Source organism: Procambarus clarkii, chromosome 81, assembly GCF_040958095.1.
Source record: "Procambarus clarkii isolate CNS0578487 chromosome 81, FALCON_Pclarkii_2.0, whole genome shotgun sequence".
Classification (NCBI taxonomy): Eukaryota; Metazoa; Arthropoda; class Malacostraca; order Decapoda; family Cambaridae; genus Procambarus; species Procambarus clarkii.
In genome coordinates, this window is record NC_091230.1 from 3,251,313 (window position 1) to 3,272,575 (window position 21,263).

Sequence of the window (21,263 nt, forward strand, 5' to 3'; positions counted from 1 at the left end):
TGTTGGCTTTGGCTTCTGGGGGTCGGGTAGGGGAGCTTCATGCTCTCCTCCGGCGCAGGGGTTTCTGCTCTTTTGGTTGTGGTGATTGTTTTGTTCGTTTGCAGCCGTCTCCTTCTTTTCTGGCGAAGAATGAGACTGCTGCGTTCCGGAGGGGTCCATGGGTGGTTGATGCTTGGTTGGTCAGGCCGGGGGTGCATCATGTTTTGTGTCCGGTTGCGGCGCTTCGCCGTTATTTGCGCGCCACGGCTTCTGTGTCCGGGGACGCGCTGTGGGTTGATCCGGTGTCCCTTCTTCCCTGTTCGCGGGTTTGGGTCTCCTAGGTCGTCCGCAGGGTTATTAAGTCCAGCCAGCCTGCGGTCTATCCCCGTGCCCATGACGTTCGTAAGTTTGCAGCTCTTGCTGCCTTCTTTGGGAATATGTCTTGGTCTGATATTCGGGCGTGGGGATTTTGGCGGTCGAACAGGGTCCTGGCTGCTCATTACCTTGTGAATGTCCCTGGGCCCTGTCGGGCCTGTGTTGCCTTGGGTCGGCGGTTGCGGCCAGTTGTCTCGGTTTCGAGTTGAGGATTGAGCGACCGCCTCCCGGGTAAGTCCCTCTTTTTCCGTCTGTGGGTAGTTAGCTCCGGGGAGCCGATGGAGCTCCCCCAAAAAACCAGCGTTGAATGTAATGAAGCGCCATTTTCTGGGTGAGTCCTGGAGGCTCCCCGGCATCCCTCCCTCCCTCCGGTCGGCGTTTTTTTCGCATTTTTGACATCCAGCCTCAAGAACTGAGGTGTGGGTAGCCGGCGTGGAGGGTCTGGGGCTCCCCCTTCCCCCTGCCGGGGAGGGGGGAGCTGCGCAGACAGCGGCGCAGCGGCGTGTGATGTCACACTAGTTTGCTTGTTTTTGGTTGGGGAGTTCTATCCACTAGTTCGGCTTTTGGTAGCAATTTTAACCAGAATAGGGGTTTGTTTTGAGGTGCTTACCTTTCTGGGTGCCTGTTCCGGTCGATGGCAGACATAGAATGCTTCCAACCACACGGGGGCTTCTATAGGCCATTGCTCCCCTTGCCTCTCTGAGGGGGCCCGGTTTCTGGCCGTGGTCCCCAGTAGGCCTAAGAACTCCATACACATGACTGATGCCAAAGTCTGACATTAGCATATCAGCCTGGGATAGCTCCGGGGAGCCTCCGGGACTCACTCAGAAATATGCGTTTCATTACATTCAACGCTGGTTTTTTAGGTCCAGATAGATGCAGGCAACCCAACTATCTCTTTCCTGTAACATCTCTGTTGCTCGATCATAGAAACTGAGTAAATTCGATACACAGGATCTTCCAGATCGAAAACCATACTGTCTGTCTGATATTATATAATTTCTCTCCAGGTGTTCTACCAATTTAGTTTTAATTATTTTTTCCAATATTTTGACTATTACACTTGTCAATGATACCGGTTTATAATTAAGGGGGTCTTCCCTGCTTCCACTTTTGTAGATTGGAACTATGTTAGCCCTTTTCCACACATCAGCTACAACTCCTGTAAACCGGGATGCCTGAAAAATCAGTTGAAATGGAATGCTGAGCTCAGGTGCACATTCTCTCAGAACCCATGGTGAAACTCCATCTGGACCAACTGCTTTGTTCTTATTTAACTCCTTGAACATTTTTTCCACTTCATCTCTAGACACCTCTATGTGCTTTATGTTGTTCTCTGGAATTATTATTGTATCTGGTTCCCTGAAGATTTCATTTTGTACAAACACACTTTGGAACTTTTAGTTTAATGTTTCACACATTTCCTTTTCATTTTCCGTGAATCTATTTCCCATTTTCAACCTCTAAATATTATCCTTTACCTGCAATTTGTTGTTTATGAATTTATAGAATAGACCTGGTTCTGTTTTACATTTGTCTGCAATCCCTTTTTCAGAATTTCTTTCTGCCTCTCTCCTCACTGCCGTGTAGTTGTTTCTCGCATCTTTGTATCGCTGGTATGTTTGGGGGTTTGGCCTCTTCCTGTATTGATTCCATTTTTGTGTCTTTTGGTCTCTGATGTGTGTGCACATGTGTGTGCATGTGCATATGCTCGTGTGTGTAATTACCTAAGTGTAGTTACAGTAATACACCTTGTGTGTGTGTGTCTTTATATATTTATATATATACTTTCGGAAGGGACTCCGTTCCCTTCGCTGTTGACGGGGAGCAGCTTGCTCTGTTGACTCTCGCTTGGTCCTGCAGTTAACCCTTCAATTGCGCATCGCATCATATGATGCTTTGACCGACTTGCAGTAAATTGCGCATCGCATCATGTGATGCTTTGGAGTACTACGCAAGATTTAAACGGCCCGCGGATACACGGGGTTCACCACACCTTCATCAGGGCTCTTGTAAACAGACGCCATTTAAAAAAAAAATCGTGGGCCAAACTCCCGGGTGTTAGGGGCCTCAGTACTGAGTCAGCTACCAAGCCTGATGCACGCAGCATGAACTCACAGCACTGCTGTTCAGCTTGTGACCACAGCATCGCCTAAAAATGCCATAATATACTTGTTCATGCTATTATGTAGCGATGATATTATTACAGAAGCCCCTGACTGTGATAAAACTGACCAGGGTTCTGATAATAGCAGGATTGTGGTGATATTTGGCACAGTGCGCCATGGAGGGAGGAGTAATGCTGTGGGAGGGGAGGGTAGTAGCGTTGTCTTCTGACTGTGTGTGGCCACCTTTTATTGACTGCACTCACCATACCAGCTTAGTGGTTCGCTATGGTGAACACAAATGTAGATACTTATATATAGCGTGTGTATAGAGGGTATAAACAGCAATAGGAGTAGGTTGGGAGCCGCCATTTTGGTGAGGGCGGTGGCGTCGTCTGCATGATTTATCATGTTGTTTACTGGTGACCACGATGGTCTTTGGGCACCATACCAGTTTACTTGTAAAAGTATGGTGAATAAAACAGGTAGATATTTATATAGGTAGCTGGTCGGCCGAGCGGACAGTCGCTGGACTTGTGATCCTGTGGTCCTGGGTTCGATCCCAGGCGCTGGCGAGAAACAATGGGCAGAGTTTCTTTCACCCTATGCCCCCTGTTACCTAGCAGTAAAATAGGTACCTGGGTGTTAGTCAGCTGTCACGGGCTGCTTCCTGGGGGTGGAGGCCTGGTCGAGGACCGGGCCGTGGGGACACTAAAAAAAGCCCCGAAATCATCTCAAGATAACCTCAAGATATATAATGTGTGTATATAGCATAATAACACCACAAACAATATTGTTGGAGGAGAAATATTAGTGCGTCTGGCCTTGAGGGCGGCAGCCAGCTGACTGTGTGAGGTTCTCACACACACTGTGTGAGGGCCTACGTCTTTGTGCCTTTACTCACCATACAAGCTTAGATGTACAGTTATGGTGAACAAAACATGTAAATACTTATATGTAACGTCTGTATATAAAAGCAAAAACAGTATGGTGGGTGGAGAATGGTGGCAAGTCAGGTGAGGTGAGGGAGGGAGGGAGTGGCAGCCAGTGGCGGGCTGCCACTGGCTGCCACTTCCACTGCCACTCAGCATACCAACTTAGTGGTTTGTTACGGTGAACGCGAATGTAGATACTTATATATAACGTCTGTATATAGTGAATAAAAGCAAAAAACAGTATGGTAGGAGGAGAATGTGGGCGAGTGAGGTGTTGAGGGTGGGAGGGAGTGGCTGGCTGGTACACGGCGGTCACTCCTCATTACTTTTTGACTCATAATAGCAACTTAGTGGTTCGTTATGGTGAACAAAACATGCAGATATAACCTGTGTATATAGTGTAATAACCGACAAAGTATTTGTTCACGGTTTGATGAACATAATTGAATCAACAATATGCACACCATATTTTTGAGTACAGCGATGATTCACTCATTTTATTATATAAATATATCACACTACACACTATTGAATAATATTATAGCAAAAAAAAAAATACAAAAAATCAATCAGAGATATTGAAATAATTAGATAATTATCTCTTTGTGGCAACTCCTGCCTGACAGCTGGCGAGCAACAGACTGTCTGGGACGCACGCTGAGTCAGCGCCTGTTTTTTGCCAGACTTCCCCGCCCTATAGCGGGCAATATATGCCTCTTGCGATTTTTTTATTATTTTTCCCATGATCAGTGAACACAAATTAACAGGTTAGGAAGAATTTTTTTTTTTTTTTTTTTATGTGCCTGTGGGGGTCAAATGGTATATAGCCATGCGCCATATACCATATATAGCCATGCGCCAGGGTTAAGCTGTAGCAGGCCATTGCATTAAACTTTTTTTATGACAGTGTGATGTCTCACTACAGACAAGTGTTAAAACGTAGGGAAAAAACAAGTGTCTATAGACAGATTCTTAGTAAGACAAGCAAGCAGTGAGCCATAAACAGGTCCTAGTGGAATGCCTGCAAAACGTCGGAGAGAGAGTACCCCAGAAATGTCAACACTGCCTGATGTTATAATGGAAGGAGACCCCCCTTCCAATCACTAACACCTCTCCTCCTCCCCCCTTCCTCACCGTCTTCCATACGCCAAACAAGAGTTCTCAGTAAAGCTAAAGTGCAGTTAAATGTTCATTTATTTTATTTTCAATTTATATATGTTTCTTATTTTCTAGGGGAAGCCCCATCGGCTCCCCGGAGCTATCCAGGCTGAATGGATATGTATAACTTTCTGGCATCAGTCACAGTGCTAGGAGTTCTTGCCTACCAGGGGACCATGAGCCAGAACCTGGCCCCCTCAGAGAGTCACGAGGAGCAATGGCCTATAGAAACCCCCTTGTAGTTGGGAGCATTCTGTGTCTGCCATCGACCGGGATAGGCACCCAGAAAGGTAGGCGCCCCAAAACAAACCCCTATTCTGGTGAAAATATTGCTACCAAAAGCCGAACGAGTGGACAGAACTCACCAAACAAAATTATAAAACTAGCATGACGTCATCACGTCGCTGCGCCACCGTCTGCGCAACCCCCCCTCCCCGGGAGGGGGAAGGGGAAGCCCCAGACCTTCCACGCCGGCGATCCAACTGGCAGTTTTTGGCTGATGGAATTACTGGCCGGTCGAGTGCCTCTGGCTCCGGTTTTTGTTTCAGTTCTGTGCCTTGTGGTGTGGACTGTCTCTACCGGTGGGGTGTGAGCCAGGAGTAAGATTCCACGGTACTCGGGCTGCATGCGCCTAGGGCTATCTTCCCTAGGTGTCCTGCCCTTGGGGCCACCTTCCACAAGTCACCTTGGGTTCTACCTCTGCTGTGTCCTTTACTGCTTGGTACTGGGCTGCCCTTGGAGTCGGCTGGGGTATTGTTGCCCTGGTTTGTCTTTGGGTAGGTGGTAGTTTTCGTTACTGGTAGGGGCGCGGGGCACCGCACAGCTAGTTTTCACCACTGACAGCGGCCGGCTCTGTTCCGCCTGGGTACGTTGTCCTCTTGGGGGGTTTTTCTTTTGTTTTTGTTTTTGCCTGGTGGGGTGTCTGCCTTTATGGTCCCCCATTCCTGTTCCAGATGTTTTTCTTTCAATTTCTTCAGCTGGTGATACAGTGCTTCCTCAGTCTAACAAACCCCGCTCTATCAAATTCCCGGAAGAGCTGAACAAATTTAATTCGGTACCAAATGTTCAGTGGAACATACAAGTGTTCGATTAAGCGAGGAATGTTCGTCCAAGCGGTCACCGAGGCCGAGCGTCGGAGCTGCCTGTCATCAACTATGATTTGCCAGAGTATAAACAGTTATATAGGGTTTTATTTTCCTTACCCATTCTTTCTAGGGAGAAATAGTGATAAAAATGGTGATAAAATGGTGTCAGGGGGGCATTAGTGGGAGAGTTGTTGTGAGGAAGCAAGTGGTGTCAGTAGTTAGGGTTTTTTGTTAGGGGGCACATGATGTAAGTTATGTATTCTCATGGGAGGCAGGTTGTCAGCCAGGCAGCTGACAACCAGCCGAAATGGTGATAAAATGGTGTCAGGGGGGCATTGGTGAGAGAGTTGTTGTCAGGAGGCAAGTGGTGTCAGTAGAGGTTGGTTGTCAGAGGTAGACATTGTCAAGGGAAGTTGGAGTAATAGTGGTGTCAGTAGAGGCTGTAGAGGCTGTAGAGGCAACACGTGACTGGCGCCTCCATGCTCCCCCTCCTGTCCCCCCCCCCCTCTTTCCTGCACCTGACCGCCAGAGACCAGCCACTACCTCACTCTCCTCTCGTCGTCAGATGCCACGAATCAATTTAATGATAATTATCGCATTATCTACACTGAAAATAGCCTTTTTATTAGAAAAATGTCATATTGGAGCAATAATAATGGTGAAAATTGTGATATATACAGTAAATATTTTAAACAGTTTGAACACATTTCCTTTTCACAGAATTTTTATTACAGTTGGGGTGTAGATAACATCGCTAATTGAGCCATTGGGGGTGGGGAGTTTCCTGGATCCCTCCCTCCGTCCGTCCCTCCCTCTAGCAGCCTACGTACTGTCCTGTAATACATTAGGTATTAATATAGTACTGCACTGTATAAAATGAATAAAACTTCAAAACAGACAATATTTTATTAGTTATAACAACAAACAATATTATTTGAAAACAATTTGTAAGTATTTAGATTAAATTTTGAGTAGGCCAATACAGAGCACCACTTGGTTTCCGAACCCCTTGGGGACGAGACCCGTCGGTTAACATGTAAGTTCGTATACGAGAAATAGAGGGGAAAAATAAACTAGAAATGTAAAAAGAAATTTTTCCGAAAAATTTATGAAAAAACTCTAGGGGAAAAAATCGTCAGGTTCATGACGTAAATGCGACCGTGTTTTGTTTGTACTCATCAATAAGTGAAGGCCTGATCCGCTTTATAAAAGTCCTTAATTGTTCCTAACTGATTATTAAGACGTCTGGCAAACATCCTCTGGATGTTTCCTGCCAGCCTGCAGGCACATCCTGCCTAAAATATACGATGATGTACTGTACATTTAAGAAACAAATCTGGGTCACAGGTCTGTGGAGTGTGGTTAGGCTTACGGAGTCAGCCGGTCCCTCCCCCACCACCAACACACCTCCCCCTCTCCCCCCACCACCGACACACCTCCCCCTCTCCCCCCACCACCGACACACCTCCCCCTCTCCCCCCACCACCGACACACCTCCCCCTCTCCCCCCACCACCGACACACCTCCCCCTCTCCCCCCACCACCGACACACCTCCCCCTCTCCCCCCACCACCGACACACCTCCCCCTCTCCCCCCACCACCGACACACCTCCCCCTCTCCCCCCACCACCGACACACCTCCCCCTCTCCCCCCACCACCGACACACCTCCCCCTCTCCCCCCACCACCGACACACCTCCCCCTCTCCCCCCACCACCGACACACCTCCCCCTCTCCCCCCACCACCGACACACCTCCCCCTCTCCCCCCACCACCGACACACCTCCCCCTCTCCCCCACCACCGACACACCACCCCCACCCCCCACCCCAAACCCATACACACACACACACACACTCTCAAAGGTCACGTGGTTCACAGTTCACTTCAACACCCATATATCGCTTCCTGCCTGCCTGCCTCCTTCCCACCCTGCCTCCTTCCCAGCCTGCCTCCTTCCCAGCCTGCCTGCCTGCCTGCCTCCTTCCCAGCCTGCCAGCCTGCCTCCTTCCCAGCCTGCCAGCCTGCCTCCTTCCCAGCCTGCCTCCTTGCCAGCCTGCCTCCTTCCCAGCCTGCCAGCCTGCCTCCTTCCCAGCCTGCCTCCTTCCCAGCCTGCCAGCCTGCCTCCTTCCCAGCCTGCCAGCCTGCCTCCTTCCCAGCCTGCCTCCTTCCCAGCCTGCCAGCCTGCCTCCTTCCCAGCCTGCCAGCCTGCCTCCTTCCCAGCCTGCCAGCCTGCCTCCTTCCCAGCCTGCCAGCCTGCCTCCTTCCCAGCCTGCCAGCCTGCCTCCTTCCCAGCCTGCCAGCCTGCCTCCTTCCCAGCCTGCCAGCCTGCTTCCTTCCCAGCCTGCCTCCTTCCCAGCCTGCCTTCTTCCCAGCCTGCCTCCTTCCCAGCCTGCCAGCCTGCCTGCCAGCCTGCCTGCCAGCCTGCTTCCTTCCCAGCCTGCCTGCCTGCCTCCTTCCCAGCCTGCCTCCTTCCCAGCCTGCCTCCTTCCCAGCCTGCCAGCCAGCCAGCCAGCCAGCCAGCCTGCCTGCCTGCCTGCCTGCCTGCCTGCCTGCCTGCCTGCCTGCCTGCCTGCTTCCTTTCCAGCCAGCCTGCCTCCCCCCCTGCCATCATGCTAACGGGTAGTGTGTGTTAGGCTTATCTTCGGGAATGAGCCGGTCTCACCCCCACCACCAACAAACCACCCGGCCCCCTACATCCCATCTCTCAAGGTCACGCGGTTCAACCGCGTGACTACCACTCACTCCCTGCCTGCAAGCTAGCCTGCCTGCCTGCCTGTGCCTGCCTGCCTGTGCCTGCCAGCCTGCCTTTCCCTCCCTAATTCTCACTACTTCCATCCCTTCCTGCCTACCTCCTAGCATCTCTCCCTACCTCCCCCTCCCTCTTAGCATCTCTCCCTACCTCCTAACATCTCTCCCTACCTCCCCCTCCCTCCTAGCATCTCTCTCCCCCCCTCTCTCACTGATTCTCCCCCCCCTCATTCATACTGCCTCGCACCTAAGTTCCATCGTCCATCCACCCACCGGTCAGCCATCACTGACGCAATGCGTGCATTTGGAGCCAACGTGGTGCACAGATGTTTCTTGATTGTGCAGATATGTAAAACAAAAGCACAGAATGAACATTCCAGCCTTATGGCAATTCAAAATAATAGGAATAATAGGCCGTGAATCTGTGAAGTCACAGTGGGCAAACTGGACCATCGCCCACCCACCACCACAAGCCGGCGTGACGCTTGGCGGACCCCTTCCTACCCGAACTTTGTTCGGGTAGCATGACTCCCCAACCCCAATCGGGAAACTGGAAGTTTCGGATAACTAAAGTTCGGAAACCAAGTGGTGCTCTGTAAAAAAGCACAGGTCGTGTGAATGTTAGGCTTTGGTGAGGTAGCTGGCATCATTTCAGGTGGTGTCAGGGGAGGCAGGTGGTGTCAGGGAAGGCAGGTGATGGAAGGTGTCAGGGCAGGCAGGTGGTGGAAGGTGTCAGGGCAGGCAGGTGGTGGAAGGTGTCAGGGCAGGCAGGTGGTGGAAGGTGTCAGGGAAGGCAGGTGATGGAAGGTGTCAGGGGAGGCAGGTGGTGGAAGGTGTCAGGGGGAGGCAGGTGGTGGAAGGTGTCAGGGGAGGCAGGTGGTGGAAGGTGTCAGGGGGAGGCAGGTGGTGGAAGGTGTCAGGGCAGGCAGGTGGTGGAAGGTGTCAGGGAAGGCAGGTGATGGAAGGTGTCAGGGGAGGCAGGTGGTGGAAGGTGTCAGGGCAGGCAGGTGGTGGAAGGTGTCAGGGCAGGCAGGTGGTGGAAGGTGTCAGGGGAGGCAGGTGGTGGAAGGTGTCAGGGGAGGCAGGTGGTGGAAGGTGTCAGGGCAGGTAGGTGGTGGAAGGTGTCAGGGCAGGCAGGTGGTGGAAGGTGTCAGGGCAGGCAGGTGGTGGAAGGTGTCAGGGGAGGCAGGTGGTGGAAGGTGTCAGGGGAGGCAGGTGGTGGAAGGTGTCAGGGGAGGCAGGTGGTGGAAGGTGTCAGGGGAGGCAGGTGGTGGAAGGTGTCAGGGGAGGCAGGTGGTGGAAGGTGTCAGGGGAGGCAGGTGGTGGAAGGTGTCAGGGCAGGCAGGTGGTGGAAGGTGTCAGGGCAGGCAGGTGGTGGAAGGTGTCAGGGGAGGCAGGTGGTGGAAGGTGTCAGGGGGAGGCAGGTGGTGGAAGGTGTCAGGGGAGGCAGGTGGAGGAAGGTGTCAGGGGAGGCAGGTGGTGGAAGGTGTCAGGGGAGGCAGGTGGTGGAAGGTGTCAGGGGAGGCAGGTGGTGGAAGGTGTCAGGGCAGGCAGGTGGTGGAAGGTGTCAGGGCAGGCAGGTGGTGGAAGGTGTCAGGGGAGGCAGGTGGTGGAAGGTGTCAGGGCAGGCAGGTGGTGGAAGGTGTCAGGGCAGGCAGGTGGTGGAAGGTGTCAGGGGAGGCAGGTGGTGGAAGGTGTCAGGGCAGGTAGGTGGTGGAAGGTGTCAGGGCAGGCAGGTGGTGGAAGGTGTCAGGGCAGGCAGGTGGTGGAAGGTGTCAGGGGAGGCAGGTGGTGGAAGGTGTCAGGGGAGGCAGGTGGTGGAAGGTGTCAGGGGAGGCAGGTGGTGGAAGGTGTCAGGGGAGGCAGGTGGTGGAAGGTGTCAGGGGAGGCAGGTGGTGGAAGGTGTCAGGGGAGGCAGGTGGTGGAAGGTGTCAGGGCAGGCAGGTGGTGGAAGGTGTCAGGGCAGGCAGGTGGTGGAAGGTGTCAGGGGAGGCAGGTGGTGGAAGGTGTCAGGGGGAGGCAGGTGGTGGAAGGTGTCAGGGGAGGCAGGTGGAGGAAGGTGTCAGGGGAGGCAGGTGGTGGAAGGTGTCAGGGGAGGCAGGTGGTGGAAGGTGTCAGGGGAGGCAGGTGGTGGAAGGTGTCAGGGGAGGCAGGTGGTGGAAGGTGTCAGGGGAGGCAGGTGGTGGAAGGTGTCAGGGGAGGCAGGTGGTGGCAGGTGTCAGGGGAGGCAGGTGGTGGAAGGTGTCAGGGGGAGGCTGGTGGTGGAAGGTGTCAGGGGGAGGCAGGTGGTGGAAGGTGTCAGGGGAGGCAGGTGGTGGAAGGAGGCAGGTGGGGTCAGTAGTGGAAGGTGTTGTCAGGGGAGGTGGAAGTGGAGAGAGAAGGGTGGTGACCACGCATGGCTGCTAAACCTCTCATTCATACTCTATTAAAAATCTCAATCTTAGCTGTAAAATATTTATGCCAAAATATGTTAATTTTTGTGTATTAATAAACATTATTAATCATTAACATGTTGTATTGTTTCCTGTTGTGGGAACTGATCTTTGAGATTTATATTTATTTAATTTATATGAATTTATATTTACGTTAATTTATATATTTCGATAGCAATTTGTATGATGTTAAGTGGACTGTATTTCTGCAATAATCTCACAAATCGATCCTTACACATTAGGGGGGGGGTTATATTAAATTTATATATATGCAGCCAATCAAACTACAGTATTAAACTACATATATTGGTATACATTGAAGAGGTTCCTTATCTTATTGTACAGCAGGCTTAGTCCACCAGATATAACTAGGATGAAGACACCAAATTATCCTCATGTGAGGCTAGCTTCCATCACCCAGTAACTGATGTATCAAGTCTTGCTTCCTCTTCTTGTTCCTGTCAAAGGGCACTAGCTGTAAAGCCAGAATCCTAATATATGACAGCTATATCAGAGAAAACACTGTTTAATAGATAAGATAAGGACCAAGGCTTAATTACCTTTATTGTGTCGATTATTTGTGTTCTAACCGGTTCACCCTATATCTACTAACATTAACTGGCCAGAAATGATTAGATAAATGGGTTTCGGAAAGACACTTCCCTTGTGGTTGATGACAGCGTGTTGATGATGGCAGAACACTACTCTGATCTCCATAACACTTTGTCCAAGAGAAATTATAGGAGCTGAATTTGCTCCACGACTCTGGTCTAACAAACAATGACTGACCACTTCCTACTACTGATGCCTTGGCACTTTGTCCAGATATCAGTAACTGATAGAAGGGTCACATTTACTTTATTTTGATACTGATAATTAAGTAAATTCATATGAGATGTTTTTATGATGTAAAAAGTCCTAAGACTAATGTATTTAAGAATAATTCCCAACACAATAGCTGGTGAATTTATAGTACTACGTGGCGATGATGTCCCGTTTTCTATTGTCGGAAAATTCCACTACAAGCTATATTTTCTATGGGTAACTTGTTTATACAACACCAGCAACATTATCTGACTATTGCATGTAATATTATTAAATGGTGTCGGGTTTTCCGTCGCCTGTAGAAAATAATAGCTGACTTGGCATTGTGGTGGTGTGTATGGCTGGGTACCAGTGTGTCGCTCCTCGAGTCATTGGGGGGTGGGGGGTGGGGGGGTCCTGAAGGTGTGAGAGGAGACCTGCCAACCCATCAATTTTTTTTTGTTGGGCGAGTTGAGACGCTTCCAAGCCTGCTGCTTCAATACACCCCATGGATGGTGTGGGTGGTGTGGTGGGGTGGGGTGTGGGGGATGATGTGGGTGGTGTGGGTGGTAGTGTGGGGTGTGTGGGGGTGTGGGTGGTGGTATGGGGTGTGTGGGGATGGTGTGGGGGGTGTGGGTGGTGGGGGCAAATGTTGTTAGTGGTGTGGGGGATGGTGTGGGGGATGGTGTTGGTGGTGTGGGGGATGGTGTTGGTGGTGTGGGGGATGGTGTGAGTGGTGTGGGGGTGGTGTGGAGGATGGTGTGGGTGGTGTGGGGGATGGTGATTCTCGCATCTCAGATTATTAGTGACACCAAAAGAGCATGAAAGATATTATAATGAAGCAGCGCATAACGAAGAAACAAACTAAAATTCAAAAGTTTTTGGTACGGCTACAGGACCAGCAATAGCAAGGACTCCCTTCATGAGTCAGGTGCAATGTTTTCTAATGCTAATGTGTTCTGGCATATGTTAAAAAAAAAATAAAAAGGTTGTTGGGGCCGGACGGATGGAACGAATTCCGCACTGGAACGAATCGGCTTCGCCCCATATAGTTCGTTCAAGTGAGGACACACTGTACTCCCCGCTTGGCCCCCGTGAGTGGACACGTCCCGGGGGTTCAGCTTTTAGCAGTTTGTTGGTAGAATTTGGCGTCGGTTCATGGTACCCTGCCTGGGCTTACCCTAGCGTGTACCAACGGCTAAGGGCCCTGGGAAACCCCACGGGGGCTCAGTGGTCCTATAGGTGTGTCCCCAGAGTCCCTCTCACATCCTGTGAGTTGACGGTTGCTCTGTCCCCTTGTCTCAGGGTGACACTCACCGGTTGTGCCTCCTCCATTCTGTCTGTTGGATCATTGTTTCTTGTGACCCGGAGTCGTGCGACGGGTGCTGTCAGTACGTGCTCTCTTTCACCCAGGCCACTGGTCATGATAATCGGGTGCAGGCGGCTGCGACGTTGCTTGCTGAGTGTAGGTAGCTGCAACGCTCTTGGTTGTTTGCGGCCCCGGATGCCCCGAGGCTGCCCCATTTTGGTTGTTGGGGTCCGGACTTGAAGGTGGGGGTCGCTTCGGCTCTGGCTCCTTCCGCTCCTTGTCCTCCCCCTTATGCTCTACACACTTCCTCCCTTGCTTCCTGCTCCGAACCTTAGGCGGGTTTCGGGGTTGGGACGGGGCCTGGTTGGGTTGAGACTCGGGCGGTCTTGGGGGTTTTCCGCTTCCGGGACGACGGCAGAGGCATTCGAGTCGGTTCCTCCAGCCGTTCCGTATGGGTCTGACCAATGGGCTCCCTTCCTTAGTGTTTGCACAGCTACCCCGGCTTTTCCTTGTCTAGCTGGGGCTTTCGGGGTGCGGCTCGGCCCCGGATCATGCCGTCGAGGTTCCCGGGGTTGGGGAGGGGTTGCCTGGGGGGCCTCAGCCCCGTTTGCCCCTCTTGGGTCTTTGTACCCTTGGTGAGGGGCTGGCAGTACTTCAGAGTGGGGTTGTTCCTTCCCCCTCTGTGTTCCTGTTGTTTTCGGGTATTCCCCTCCCTGGGCTCGGTTCCGTGTTCCTTCAGGGTTCGTCGGTCCCGTCGTTCCTGGGGGTTTGTTTCGCCCCCTTTTTCCTTCCCCTTTTCACTCTTCCGTTGCGATACTGTTCCCTTCGTATCGTTGTCGCTGCGTGTCCCTTGATCAAGGGTGCTTGTCGTGGTTCTTGTTGGTTCGCGAGTCTCTTAGTACCTTTCAATATTATTGGAACATCTGTTGATTTCCGATGTGGTTTCCCTCTGGTCTTTTGTCAGCCTCGTTGGTTACCTTCCGTCCTCTGTTTTCTTTCGCTTTGTTTTCGTGTCGTCTCTACTTCCAGTTTCGGCGTTCTTCGTCTTCGTTACGCACGCCTTCCAGGTGTTTGTACGAAGTGTTTGTACGTTGTGTGCGTATGATGTGTGTGTCTGCCTGTTGTATGAGCCACTCCACCCGGTGGATGGGTGGTGTGTTTCGCACCTCGTGCGCTGGGGCCGGGGTGTGCGTTTTTGTTTATGGGCGGTATGCTTGTGTGTTCGGATTGTTTCTCGCGTTTTCTACGGTTTCTTGCTCATTTTCTCCCTCCAATCGTTGCCCTCTGGGTTTATATCTGGGGGCATCGCTTCGTTCTTCCACTGCTTCTGGGTGTGGGATGGCTCGGCGTGGCGCCTCCTCCTCCCCCTCTGTCCTGTTCAGTCTTCTGCGGGGCGCATGCCTCTGGACGTGTTTCTCCTTAGACTTCCGCATTTTATTCAGGTAACGGTACATACCATGCCTACTGCCTCTAGTATGCATGGCTTTCGGGCGCACCATTAGCGCTGCTCCTGGTATGTTACTTGGCTCGCCTGTGTTGTGGCACGTTCGTGTGTCTGCTCTGTAAGGGAGATTGTCATGTCTGGCGCCTCTGTCGGCCAGGTGTGCTGGTTCTCGCTTTTTGGTGGGGTGCTTACCTAGTTGTGTTTGCGGGGGTTGAGCTCTGGCTCTTGGGCCACGCCTCTCCTGTCAGTTGACGGTTGTGTGGTTTCCTGAGCCTCCTGGGTTCTGTCTTCTCTGTGTTTGCTCCTGTGGGTGGAGTATGCCTCCACCACATAGCTTCCTAGTGCTTTCCGCTTCCTTTTCCATCTGACATTGATTGGGTTCTTTTTCGTGTCTGTGGCTCCTTTGGGTGCTGGGCTTCCTCCTGTGTCCCTTTGTGCATACGGACATAGGAACAGAGGAACTGCAGGGGGCCTCTTGGCCCGTCCGAGGCTGCTCCTATTTCTTACCATCCATTCCCACTCCTATGCATGTCCAACCTGCGCTTGCACCAATCGTGGGGCCCCTCCACCACATTACGCGGTAATTGGTTCCGCTAATCGATGACCCTGTTACCGTGCTGGTATTTCCTCCGGTCTTTCCTGAATCTACACTTTTCCCTTTTATGCCCATTGTTTCATATCCGAAATGTGCCGCAAGGGTGGCGTGTGCCACTGTCCCTGTTCTATTGTTTCGTAAACTTTGGTGACTATACACACAAACACTAAAAGACTATATATATTTTGTTGCGTATACAGTAGTATGCAAGTGGTACTTTGGCGGGCAATGGTGCGAGTGCAGCGCACTGAGAGTAGGTACAGTATCTCGCAAGTGTCTGTTCTAGTCCGCACTTGCTGGTAGACTGGATGCTGTGTTATTTGCTACTCTGCTGCTTATATGCTCTGGCAACATCTCACTGTTCTCTACAGGTTGGCAGGAATTTTCCCTGGAGGTAAGGAAAGGTTTGAGTTCTATAATTGGTGCTACGTAGAGCTTTGCTTCTCTCGTTAAGCTAATGCGTTTGGAGTGAGTATATTATTGGGGTAATATACTCTCTACACCACCCTGGTCACTGCTCTTGCCTGGTTTCCTCTTCCCCGCTTGGTGGGGTTCTGTCGCTGGCTCCTAACTGGGGTGTTTGGTGTGGTGTGTTGTTTGGATGCCTTGCGTGTGTCTTCAGTGACTCCTTTGTCCCTATCTTTTGTTCTTTGTTGGCCTGTGGGGCTCTGCCCCATGTTTCAGTGCTTTTAGTTTCGTTGTTGGCACCTGGGTCTTTTTCCTATCTGGACACTCATTCCTTGCCTATCTTCAGTGTCTGGCTGCACCCTGCTGTGCATGAGGTCCCTCAGGTATGTACGCCCTCCTCTACACATTTTGTGGTTGGTCGTGTGGTTTACTTCCCGGCTGCTCCTTGGTCCGTATTCGGGGTTTTCCTTACCTGTTTCCGTTTTTCCTCCTCCTATGCTACACTTGTTTGTGTATCGGGGTCGGTGCTTCTTGACTACCCTGATGTTGGGTGCTCGGGTGGGCCTCTGTCCATGTTCAGTTCCCTGCTTTTGGACTTCTCCGGTGTTCCGGTTTGGTACTGAGTTCATGCGCTTTTCTGTGTGACTTACTGCTGGCTTTGGTGTTGCTCTGTCTTTGGGGGGTGGTGGCCTTTCGGTCTGCCGCTCCTGCCTTCCTGGTTCCTTTTCTTGGACCCGGTAGCTGGGTTTCAGTACTGGCTCCGGTTTTTCTTTGTTCCTTTTCCGGAACGGGTGTGTTTGCTTTCCTGCGGTTCACGTCCTGGGTAGTTCTCCTCTTGGATGCTTCAGGGACACATGCATCATTCTTCCCTGCTGGAGCTGGTTACGTTGCTCCTTTGGGTTGCGGGGGCGCTGTTTTTCGATCCGCGTTTTGCGCTTTCGTTCGTGATGCTAGTTTCTCGGTTGTGTCGGCACTGGTTGGTTCGTTATTGGTCTCCCACCTGTGTGTTTTGTCTTGGAGGCGGTGTGTGGTTTTTCCTGGAGGTCCCTCCGGTTTCCCTATCTCTGCGAAGGGTCCTTCGGTCTTTGATAGAGTTGGCTTGTCTTCCCTTCGGAGTTGTTCCGCGACCATCGTCTGGGATCGTGTCCTGTCACATCTTATTGGGTGGGGCTGGCGGAGCCGCTCCTGCTTGCGTTAAGGTTGCGGTTCCTTCTGCTCCGTTCCGCTTGCTTTTCTGGGTGCTGTTTCCCCTCTGGCCTGCTCTTGCGTTCTGGTGACGTCCTGGTTGTTGGCCTGGGTGGTCTATTTTCTTCTCGTTTTGCTCTTTGTTTTGTCTGTGGTCTTGGTTTTTCGATTAGGGTGCGTGGCGTCCGCCTCCCGGTTCCTTTCCTGTTTTCCTTATCTGTGGTGAGGTAGCTCCAGGGAGCCGAAGGGGCTCCCCCCAGAAAACCAGCGTTGAATGTAATGAAACGTCATTTTCTGGGTGAGTCCCGGAGGCTCCCTGGCATCCCTCCCTCCCTTCGGTCGGCGGCATTTTTCGCGTATTTTGACATCCAGCCTAAGAACTGCCAGTTGGATCGCTGGCGTGGAGGGTCTGGGGCTCCCCCTTCCCCCTCCCGGGAAGAGGGGGTTGCACAGACGGTGGCGGGGTGACGTGATGATGTCATGCTAGTTTTATAATTTTGTTTGGGGAGTTCTGTCCACTCATTTGGCTTTCGGTAGCAATATTTTCACCAGAATAGGGGCTTGTTTAGGGGCGCCTACCTTTCTGCGTGCCTATCCCAGTCAATGGCAGACATAGAATGCTCCCAACCACATGGGGATTTCTATGGGCCATTGCTCCTCGTGCCTCTCTGAGGGGGCCAGGTTCTGGCTCGTGGTCCCCGGTAGGCAAGAACTCCTAGCACTTTGATGGCAGAAAGTTATACATATCCATTCAGCCTGGGATAGCTCCGGGGAGCCTCCGGGACTCACCCAGAAAATGGCATTTCATTACATTCAACGCTGGTTTTTTGCGAATTAAAAAATGAATATTCTATATAAAATATATATGTAAGTTAATATTTTTGGGTGTGGAACAGATTAATTCAATTTATGTTTTTTCTTATGGGGAAATTTGATTCGGTGTACAAATATTCAGGTTATGTTGCACTTCTTGGAATGGATTAAATTCGTACTCCGAGGTTCCACTGTACTATCATTTTAAAAGTACAGTATGGGCTGTTACAGTGTTAGGTAAATTATATGATGTCCCATTAGGGTCTATAAATATTACACAGGGCAGTTTTTAGTTGAGTGAATACTGTGCCTGAAGCCTGTAATTAATTGATAATCAACAATTATTTCATATATCTTTATAATTTCATTTTTTCAGCATCCTGATATGTATGAGAGAGCTGTACTCAGAAAACCAGTAGGAAAAACATTTGGTGCCAGAGTAGATTTGTGGTCTATAGGTAAGTCTTAAATGTTACAATAGTTAATATCTTGTGCATGTCTCCACACATATATACTGACTACTCACTAATTCAGATCATATGGAAAGGATCCGTATCACAGTTATATAGCGATCCAATCTACCCTATTTTAGTTGTATGATGCTCTCCATATTTTACTTCTAATCTGGGAGAGCTGCTTCAGTAGCTCCCTCAACTAAGTCCCTTAGATTATTTTAGGGAATCACATCTGAAGCCTCCTGGCCTCCCTGCTCCCTGTGTACAAGCCATGTCTCAGGTCTCCCTCTCCCTCCTTTGGACTCAGGGATTTGGTCTGGTTTATATATCTGATCTTGGTATGAATGCTTCACCTACATCTGTGCCTGATGCAGTTTTTTTTATTGTTGTTGCCTGTGGTGGCTAGTTTATTTATTGTTCACTTCATACTTGTCCTGCCTTCCTTTCCTCCCTTGCAACACCTTCATCTCCACTCTGAGTTTGGGGCTTTTGGAGGGACACTGCAGTTTGTGGGTATTTGTGAGATGTCTTAAGTGTCTGTGCCTGTGGGCCTGTTGCTTTCTCGATTTCACCTCCTTCACTATGTGCCTGCTATAAAGTTTTTGTGCACACCTGCACAAAAACTGCACACACAAACTGAGAATTGTATACTTGTACAATTATCTGATTGTGCCTATAGCACAAAAGGGCCTGATGGCTGAGTAGACAGAGCTCGGCATTCATAGTCCTAATGTTTCATGTTTAATCCCTGGCGGAGGCAGAAACAAATGGGCAGTTTCTTTCACCCTGATGAAAGAAACCTAGCAGTAAATAGGTTCCTGGGAGTTAGACAGCATTAACAGTCGAAGGTGGGACCCCAGCCACAGACACACGTCTGGAGGGAAAAACAAGGAGCTGCCCAAGAGCCCTAAACAAGGCCCAGCCAGGTCCGAATCCGGGATGGAAACAGATGGTATGGCCTCCAGGAACCAAACCCGGCGATCTGGAAAGAACCACACCCCTGGCGAGCAGACAAGCTAACCGACTGGGAGCCCACACCAGCCAGTCGTCGAGGTAGGCCAGACACCGAATCCCAAGCAGATGCAGACAGGACACCAAGATCCTGTAAAGATGCAAAAATACACCAAGTGCCAATTACAAAATAGGGAAGGCAACAAAAGCGGCAAGTCTGAAGCCCCACTACCAACTGTGCCAGTCCTGGAAAACTGGAGAAGAACGTGCCAAGAATTGACCTGGAGGTCCAGGGCCACCATCCAGGCACTGGACAGGAGACAACAGTCCTCCGATGAGGGCATAGAATCCAGGGCGCAGACTGGAGAAGTCCAGAAGAACCACAGATTCACCAGGCCCGTGTCTGCATAGAGCAGATGGGAACCCCAGAAGGATGGGGCGGATCGACCACGTCCAATACACCCACTAAGATGACATGACGAAGCACAGGGGGAAAAAGCCCACCCTGGCCAGCCCTGAACCCCCCAAAGGGGGAGAAGCCGTCCACTGCCGCCTCCAGAGGCCAGAAGACAACCAAAAGCGCCCACTAACTGCGGGACCATGCAAGAGTCAACAGAGCAAGCTGCTCCCCCAGCGCCCCCTCAACAGAGAAGGGACCAGAGCCCCTTCCGAAAGAAAAAGTACACATACACATATATATACAAGATATGTTACACACACGTGTGTATGCACATACACATGTGCACACACACACAGTGTACCCATGTACATGTGTGTACACACATACATGTGAAAAGAAAATTACAAGCCGCTGACCAGTGGGCAGAGAGCACCACGCCGGCCAGGCGAAGAAGGCACAAAACTGCATCAAAAGGCCCACCTCGACAACAAAACCTCAAAGTCCCAGCACGACCACAACACGTGCCAAGACCCAAAAAGATGAGTCTGCAAGCCAGGAAGACCCCGGAACTCCAGAAGGCAGAACCGGGTCACACATGAGGAAACAAAGCCCCTGGAACCCACAAAGGGGGCCCAAGAGGAAGAAACCTCCTGAAACCTCTCTGAGGGACCAGATTCTGGTGCTGGTGCCTGGTAGGTCTGAACTCCTTAGCTAATGTCCATGTCTAATATAACATACATTAGCCCGATAAGCTCCAGAGAGTCGTGGGGGCTCCCCACAGAAAAGAGGCGTTGACAGAGCAGTCACCAGTCGAGGTCTGCTCCGCCCAAGTTGTCAGGGGGAGGGGGTTTGCCACAAAGATATTATTACCTAATTATTTCAATGTCTCTGATTGATTTTTTCTTTTTCTGGCAAGAGCCCCTACGGCTTCCTGGAGCTTACTAGGCTGATATGCTAATGTCAGACTTTGGCATCAGACATGTGTATGGAGTTCTTATGGGCCTACCGAGGACCACGAGCCAGAACCTGGCCCCCCCTCTAGAGAGGCAAGGGGAGCAATGGCCTATAGAACCCCCGTGTGATTGGAAGCATTTTATGTCTGCCATTGATTGGGTTATGCACCCAGAAAGGTAGGCATCCCAAAACAAACCCCTATTCTGGTGAAAATTGCAACCAAAAACCGAACGAGTAGATAGAACTCCCCAAACAAAAACGAGCAAACTAGTATAACGTCACCCGTCGTCGCGCCGCTGTCTGTGCAGCTCCCCTCTCCCTGGAGGGGGACGGGGTAGCCCCAGACCCACCGTGCCGGCGATCCACACCCTAGTTCTTGAGGCTGATGCTATCGGCCTGGTTGTGTGCTCTGGCTCCAGTCTTTTTGTGGCGCTGTGCCTTGTGTATGGCGGCTGTACTCCAGGGGTGCGAGAGTCAGGAGTTATTCTTCAGTACTCAGGCTGCATGCGCCTAAGGTTCCCTTTCCTAGGGGCCCTTGTATCTACTGCCCTTGGAGCTTGGGGTTACCTTCCACAAGTTCCTCGGGGTCTGCCTCTGTGGGTCCGATTAACTGCACGGTTTTTCAGCCGCCCTTTGGGTACTTGGGTGTTTTGTCTCCTTTGTTTACCTTAGGGTAAGAGGTAGCTTTTACACTGGTAAGGGGCGCAGGGTGCTGCACAACTTGTTGTCACCTATCACAGCGGCCGGCTCTGTTCCTTGGGGCACGTTGTACTGGTTGATACCTGGTTGATGGGGTTCTGGTAGTTCTTCTACTCCCCAAGCCCGGCCCGAGGCCAGGCTTGACTTGTGAGAGTTTGGTCCACCAGGCTGTTGCTTGGAGCGGCCCGCAGGCCCACATACCCACCACAGCCCGGTTGGTCCGGCACTCCTTGGAGGAATAAATCTAGTTTCCTCTTGAAAATGTCCACGGTTGTTCCGGCAATATTTCTTATGCTTGCTGGGAGGACGTTGAACAACCGAGGACCTCTGATGTTTATACAGTGTTCTCTGATTGTGCCTATGGCACCTCTGCTCTTCACTGGTTCTATTCTACATTTTCTTCCATATCATTTACTCCAGTACGTT

General features: G+C 51.2%; 1 protein-coding gene across 6 annotated transcripts in view; it reads left to right on the plus strand.

The window, feature by feature from the left end:
* Positions 1-21,263, plus strand: part of IKKepsilon (I-kappaB kinase epsilon) — a 395,291-nt gene that overhangs the window by 131,866 nt on the left and 242,162 nt on the right. For all 6 annotated transcript variants that reach the window (XM_069315600.1, XM_045766596.2, XM_069315599.1 and 3 more), the window contains one exon: positions 17,755-17,836. In XM_069315600.1, coding sequence (XP_069171701.1) covers positions 17,755-17,836 — 82 coding nt within the window. The remainder of the gene's footprint in view (positions 1-17,754; positions 17,837-21,263) is intronic.